The sequence below is a fragment of the Hyposmocoma kahamanoa genome, unplaced genomic scaffold (assembly GCF_003589595.1).
Source record: "Hyposmocoma kahamanoa isolate Upper Pololo Valley unplaced genomic scaffold, ASM358959v1 102, whole genome shotgun sequence".
NCBI lineage: Eukaryota > Metazoa > Arthropoda > Insecta > Lepidoptera > Cosmopterigidae > Hyposmocoma > Hyposmocoma kahamanoa.
In genome coordinates, this window is record NW_020653337.1 from 3,200,300 (window position 1) to 3,208,547 (window position 8,248).

At 36.2% G+C, this 8,248-nt stretch overlaps 1 protein-coding gene across 1 annotated transcript in view; it reads right to left on the minus strand.

The window, feature by feature from the left end:
• LOC113232856 (zinc finger protein ush) overlaps positions 1-7,799 on the minus strand; it is a 182,542-nt gene extending 174,743 nt beyond the window's left edge. The window contains exon 1 of the mRNA XM_026467715.1: positions 7,715-7,799. Within this exon, the coding sequence (XP_026323500.1) occupies positions 7,715-7,799 (85 nt within the window). The remainder of the gene's footprint in view (positions 1-7,714) is intronic.
• Between the last annotated feature and the right edge of the window lie 449 nt (positions 7,800-8,248).

An 8,248-nucleotide genomic window follows, 5' to 3' on the forward strand; every position in this document is an offset into this window, starting at 1 on the left:
ATCACATTTCATCGGTAATTAAATATTAAATATGTAATTTTGCATTTTTCGTCCATTATAGCAAACTCAAGTTAACTGGTCGATTTGAAGTGAAACAGTTGACGACACCCATTGAGGACACCCGTCAATTGTTTCGAACTCGGGCTAACCGATCGGAGCGCAGTTGTCATCGTAATGATTTGGCAGAATAGTTTTCAAACAAATTAAATGACATTTCGTCTCTATTTCTGGTTATGTACTCGACGGCTAGGATCTTCCAGTCATCTTCAAATTTGTTATAATTATTAATAACAAAGATCGACCACTTAGAAAAATTCATTCGATCGGGCTGGATTCGAACCAACACCTTCAGGAAATCCGTGCCAGATGCTCTGCCAATTAAGCCAACATTCGAAAAGCAGACGTTACGAATTTTTCTTTGTGCAAGAAGCACCACAAGCAGATCTTTCTTTTTGGTTTCTAACGACTCTAACGACTAACGACTCTTTGACGTAACGCCACATGTGAGAAATTTATTTCTTCAGTCAGAAAGGTACTTTTATAGCTACCCTCGCTGACTAGAGATGTCACTAAAATTTTAATGTAATAATTAATGTATAAAAATAATATAACTGCCTCCGTGGCTAGACGGTTACCATGCTGGACTGCCACGCAGAGGTCCCGGGTTCCATTCCCGAGCCGAGAGAAATATTTATATGGCCTACATTTATTTCTTTTGTGAGTTAGGGTGTAACTTGTGGTTGTCTAATTGTGTGTGGCCGTTATTATTATAATAATTAATATATAAAAATAATATAACAAAATTGTGGAGTAATTTCACAAAAAAATAATTGAATATCTTGGCAATAAACATAAAAATCTTACCTATTTTTTTTTTAATACTGTGTAATCTGATACTTGCAACTAAAACGATTTACTCACCAATTTGACTACAAATATTAGTTATACAGCACATTAGTAGTCAAATTTGTTTTGTATTATAGGTTTCACGTTTCTTTATGCATTTTCTATAGGTACATTCATACAATATGAACGCGAAGCCGGCTGATAATGAACGTGATAGAACCCAGTGATAACTCCCCTTATCACCGCATCAGGATCCGCCTCGCTGCGGACACAGCATACATGACCCCCCTCGCCGGTTCACACACAAACATCGTCGTAATCATTGTGTTCGTATTTGACATTAAAAGAATAACGACCAAAACGGAATAAAAACATTAAAATAGATGAAGACAAGAAGAAGAAAAGAGATTTTGATAATAGATACAGTAGCTATGGACATCCTTGTGAAAGAATTCGTCCAAGGAAGTTCTGGGACCTTATCTATTTCTACCGGCAAACAGAAATGTGAGCATTATTGCGCTCACACCCCGGACACTCCATACAACGGTCGAAAATTATTTACCTACTACTACTACATACAGCATGGCGCTATCTGCACACGCGCAAATGTGTGCGTGAAATGGCAGGGTTACCCATCACTTTCTTGCACTATTATGTTACGTGATCAGGGCGGCAACATAGCGAAAATGCTAACGCGAATCTATTATCTATGATTCTATTAATAGAATCCAGAATCCTAATAATTACACATGTCAATTTATATCGATATAATATTATATTTTTCATTAATTCACTAACTGGAGTAATATTGAAGTTTTATTTAAAAATATATTAAAAGCATCTAAAATGTTATATTTTGGACATGTCGGATAACCGCATTTCATAGAAACTTAACATCGGAATTCCTTCATAGAAACTCCGGACATAACTCGTTCCATAGTATTGTGAGAGTCCACGTGTCGGCTCCGTATGTCAGACGGGTAGAACGCACAGATTGAAATTCTTTGTTTTCATACTTTGCAGTATGAGTAACGTGACCGTAATTATTCTTTTTTTATTGCATTTATTATTCTTTTAAAAATAAAACACATGTTTATGATAGTTACGAAATGTTTAACGTTTAAAAAATAAAAAAAACTGTTGAAAATGTTTAATGGTAAAAAAAAATAATGATTGAACTAACTAATCTTGTGTAGCCTGGTGTCAGCACACCTTTACAATTTTTTGATTAATGTAAATTAATGTCACGTGTATCCTTTTTTGTCAAAGCGGGACAATGTTAAGTATTTTGGAGACAGCGGGACACGAAGCTTAAAAGCGGGATGTAGGGTCACGTTAGCTATGAGTGACGAGAAGTACTGGTACGAAACATTCATAAATGTACACACGTAAATAAGAAATTCAATTCATAAAGTACATACCGCCAGAATTAGTAACTGTTCTTCCACTGGGCTACCGATCCCTTTCACAACTGTTGAATTGTAATAGCACCGCATTTCGTTTGAACCTTAACTATAATAATAACACTACAGTCTTAACAAAAAAAGGTCAACAGGTCATTGACCTAACATATTTAATCTATCGAAATACGCTATCAAATATCACGTTCAAATTACCCAACTATCACTAACAATCAAAATTAATCTACTGATTACTCAAATGATTTATCGCGCCGTCTTTTTCGATCGCAAGACTGGATACGGGAGGAAGAGAGACAGAAGATGTGACAGTAACTTGACAGTGACAGCGGCTGTCAAAACAGTGACACGCCACACGTAGTTGGAATTTCGAAATGTATTTTGTTACTGACATATGATAGTTAAATAACGTTTTAGATAATATAAATATTGTGTATTAATTATTTATGTACTTTTTATTATAAGTTTATTATGTACATGTCTTTCTTATATCCCAAACTGTGAATAATAATAAGAATAGGTTGCCTATTTAATAGTCCCACTGCTGGGTATAGGACATCAGTCACCATTATATCTGTTATAGAGAGCTATTGATATCCTACAGTCAAGAAAACTAACAAACTAAACGCTCCAGACCATACCCGCAAACCTAGACAAGCCTTTTTCTTTATGATTACCATTGTACCTATGTCATATGCTTGTTTGTAATGTACTGTGATTCAGCATATAAACGAGTAATCTATCTATCTAAAACGAAAACATCGTATTTCCAAATTTAAACTTAGTTTTATACACATTAAATGTCTCATGCAGCCGTAGACGCATACCACACCTAGAGGTGGTGATGATTTTATACCGATTTATCGGATATCGAAGTTATAACAGGTAAAAGAACTAATATTAATTGCTATTTCGGTAACTACTCTAGCAAACCATAAAGTTTGTAATGCCTGGGTCTGTCATTTAAAAAAAATAAACAACTTCAAAAATACGTCACGACAATCGTGTGTGTTATTGTTTGGGCTGGTGATTTCGGTGTTTATTTATTGAAAACATACCGTAAGTAGCGTTTTTTAAGTCTACCCTGAATATAAATGTTTATAAACTATACTTTAAGGAGTAATTTCATGGTAAACGTTAGAACCACTCAAACGGAATATTAACATATTTATCCAAGTACACCAATAATTTCATTAGTGCTTTTTAAGTGCAGGATTTGCGGTGTATTACTGCATTTTATTTGCGATGTTTTTGTTGGTAGTACGGAGAGTATTTATAGTTATTTAGTTTAGTAGTTAAACTTGTAGTTAAACTTGTATTTAAACTGAATGCTTTTCTAATTTGCGAAACCAAATAGCCGCCATTTTGCGGTAGGAGGAGCGCATCGCGTGAGTGGTAATCAAATATGGACTTTTTGTTTAGTGACAGTATTAATTTCAACGTGACATGTATGAAATAAATATTTAGAGGAACTCAATTTATTATTGTATTTTGTTTAGTTTAAATTTTAATTAAAAACTTAGTAGCAGAGGACCTCCTCGTGAAAGAGATCATCGTTAAGTCGTAATGTGAACATTACTGCGCTCCGGTTTTAAAGCGTAAGGGTGCTGGTGAAATTACAGGCACATGGGACTTGTTAACTTATGTCTCAGGGTGACGGACGCTGCCCCTCAGATCTTAGTGTATTAAAGCTCTAAATGGCACTGCAACTGTTATTGACACGCGTGTTGCCACTAGACCCACAATTTGTCCCCTCACTTGATATCAAAAAAATAAACTTATTTAAATAAAATCTTTCGATAACTTACGATAGGTGAGTCAGGTAATGCAAAAACTTGTTACACTAGAATTATTTATAAGTTAGACTTTTCAATGAGATCTGAATGTAGAGATATAATTATCATAATTCACTTAACTTAGGTAGTAAATAAATACGTGGCAAGGTTAGAAAAAAACGTTTGCTTTTGCAGGATTTTCAGAAAGAAAAGCCGTTAAATTTCGAAAAGCAATTAACTTCTACAAGAGGTCGAGTCGTGATTGCGAGTATGTCAACTGATTAACTTTTACTGTTTACTGATAAAACTGTTTTTAATAATCTGCGTTGTTTTTTTTGCAAAAACGCTAATTTAAATTCAAAATATCGTTGTTTTTTAGTAAGCAAATTGCATTTGTAATGTAACTGTTAGGTGGTTTTTCCGCAACATGAGATACTAGGCGGTACGTCGATTCTCTACCAAAGTGTAGCACTATTTCTTATTTTTACTGCTGCCATCTATGGGAGGGCTCTGCTACATACCAAGTGGCAACTTTGGACTAGCAGTCGCACCACCAAGCACCATATCTTTCTATGTTAGTTTTGATTATAGTGACCCTCCCTACTTACCCTTAGGGCATACGAGAGGGACACTATAACCTGTGCGCGCACAAGAACCTTACAAGTTCAGGTTCTGATCCCAGATCAGCCAATGTACAGGGTTCTCATAGACCTCTGTTACTTGACTTCATCCGGTTCTTCGAGAGGCCAGTGCCTCGGGAGAGCCGCCCCGGGTGCACGTACAGTACCCTCCCTATTTTCCAGATAGGTACCGGAGCTGTAGGCACGCTCACTTTCCGGTTGCGCATTGCACAGCTACCAGTCCACCGCTAAGTCGTCGATTCTGAGTCCACTACCAAATCTCCTCAGCGGCGGCGGAGCTGTAAGGCACGCTCACTTCCCGACGCCGAAAAACGACGTCTCTCCAGTTCCCAATAACCTAAGCGGCTGGAGGGACCGGAGGATATCTAGCTTATCCTCTACTAGCTCTCCGGGCTAGTGCCCGAGATGCCAGTCGCAGCGTCTTGCGACAATATCCGGACATAGCTTCCAACTTAAAGGGCAAGTCACGTGCCCCGCGCATCTCCTCGCATACAGGCAGACCGCTACTAAGACCCGCTAGCTGCTCACGAGACAGACGCCCCGGATACATGCAATGGCGGAGGGCTTGGCCCGGACGCCCGCTGTACCCTGGTCTTCCCGTCGAGCCCGTAGTCTCTCCGGAAAACCCTATGTTTCGGGTCAGTAGATAGGGACAATCGCACCACCAGTTCGTCCCGTCATTTAGTATAATAGCAATAAAGCTACCTATTTCCGCCGCCAAGCAGTAATGTGAGCCTTACAGCGTTCCGGTTTTTTTTATAATACTAAGTGACGGTACGAACATGTCGTGTGCCTGGTGGTAAGCGTCACGCCTGTCCCTGACAGTTGCAGTGTCACTCAGACCTTTAAATCACAAAGATCTGAGAGGCACCACCAGTTAACCAGCACCTTTAGCCTCCAAAACATTACTGCGTTGCAGTTTCGAAGGGTAAGGGTGCAGGTTAAATTACAGGTACACGGACTTGTCAACTTATGTCTCAGGGTGACGGGCGTAGTCGCAGTGCCCCTCATAGCGTTGTGATTTAAAGTTCTAAGTCGCATTGCAACGGTTATGCAGAGGCGTGTCGCTTACCCCTATTCGCACCACTAGTTTATCCCGTCATTTGGTATCATAAAGTAATCTCGATAAGGTTTAATTTTGCACGTACGGTTGCAAAGTCACTTATTATAGTATCGAAACCGATATTTCGATATTACAAATTAAAACCTTATTTGAACGATTTAACGTTGATTTTGAATGGAGTATTTTGACTTTTACATTTAACACCGCACTTCAGCGTCTTTCATATACGTATTAATTATAATTTTTTTATAAAAAAAAACGACAATAAAAGCTCTTGGAATTACATCTATTTGTCAAGTTTTATTGAGATCGATTACCGGCAAGTGCGCGATATTGGATTCATCCCCTAGTTTGCCACCCTTAGAGGTGGAATATTCTTCAAAATCGGTTCACAAATGAGTAATCGGGTAACATACATACAAAAAAAACACAATCGTATTGAGAACCTCCTCCTTTTTAGATGTCCATTGCGCCACAAGTCAATTGCGGCTGTGGCATAAGCTGAATGAAGTCCTTTTGCGTACGCCATAACCGCACACACGACAGTACAACATTTGTAGTTGTTATATTTAGTATTTTTCTGTTGTGCTCTTTGTTTGTTATTGTCTTATTTTATATTATTTTAATATTGTTAATTACGTCTTTTTGTTTTGTTTTGCTTGTCTAAGTGGTATAAATATTTTTTTTTGTATCTATGTGTTGTGGCGTTGCAATAAATGTCTATTCTATTCTATTCTATTCATTAAAAAGATGTATTATCTTTTAATATTAAACTCCAGGCTTTCTTTATTAGACAGAACAAAAGACAGAAACATTTGAAAAAGAAAATTGATCCATTTGTATCCATAAGTCCGTCAGCCAGGCAAGTATACATAGTAAATTCGAGTGCCAAAAGCTCACGACAATATGCAATGTTAGTAGATTTCATAAAAATCAGTACTACAAAGTATCATATAAAATAGGGTCCAACAATGTCTCATTTAAATGATGGGCTAACAGAAAGCGTCTGAACTTTAATTGTGCTGCTGTAAGGTCCACAATCACATTTAATAAGAGCGATAAAATTATCAAGATATTTATTTTCTTCGTGCTGATTCATAGTTTCTTTTTTTTAACTTAAATTGTAACTAGTGACATAACAATGAAAAAACAAAACACGAAGAAAAATCTTTGAGAAACAATTTAGTTTATGATTTTCTTGTGATAAAAACACAAGAAAGGATATTGCTATTGTTGCTCCAATTTTATAAATATAATTAATTACATATCAAAGTATATTTATCAAAATAATTATTATGGTAATTATCACTCAAAACCCTGCAATAAATACTCAACAAGCCTCGGGCATAAGGTCGAAACTTATTTACATGTAACTATATTTAGTACAATACAAAATAATAAAGAAGTTATTAAATATTTTGTAGTCGCTGTCATTGTATTTTATAACGTTTTTGTGAGCGATATAGTTATATTCGTATTCTGTTGTATTGTTAACAATGTAAATAACCGCTACAAAACAAACCAAGACGCGATAAAATAAAACAACGAGATAAAAAAATCCTAACGATTTTCTTATCGAGTTTCCCAGAAAAGGCATATAATAACTACCAAAGATAAAATTGTATTTAAAATTGTAGTAGGTACGTTCACATGTTATAAGACTGCACATGATTCGTAACGTTTATCAAAGCATCTTATTGTTCATTGTTTGTTTGATATATCGAATAAACTTAATGTTTATAATATTATATTTGTCGTTACAAATACTCTTCGAACAAAACTAAGGATGTTATTTGATTTTTGTGAAAAGAAAAACGAAAGTAAAGATTTTAAAATTGGAATACGAAAATTAAACAAAAAACCGTAAATCTTAGTTCAAAATTGGATCAATAATAATTTATGCAATTTTGAAATGAAAAACAAGAGGGGCAACTTCACATAAAAATATTTTCAAATGTAAACATAACTCACACATGTTTTTGTCTCGAGCGCCACCTGGCGGCAATTCTGCACACGCCAGCTCAAGCTGTTTCAAATAACGCAACCACAATAACATCACAACAAAACTTAATTTTCGAACGTTCGAGCCGTCATACTTTTGCCGCGTAAACAGAGTGACTGGCTGGTGTAGCTCTCCCCTCCCTCTAATTCACAGACGGCCGCTCACACACAGACAGTAACACACACAGGGAGTCCTTATCAGGTTGGTTTAACTAGCAATGGCCCGAGATGCTATCACCCGCTCGCGGTAACGTTGCATTGAAAGATAAAGTCGCGATCCTATCGTTGTTTGAATAAACTTGTATAAAATGTCAAATAAAAAGCAAACCATAAACGTGGGGCGATTTTTTTTAAAGATTATGAAGAAGAGATGCTCCGGAAATTTTTAGATTATGGTTGTCAAAAGATGATTTTTATTTGCCTATTTGCTTATGATTTTTTTTAGTAAAACGATATAAATTTCAAAACTTTTTAAAATTTATTTAATACTTATCAACCTTTATA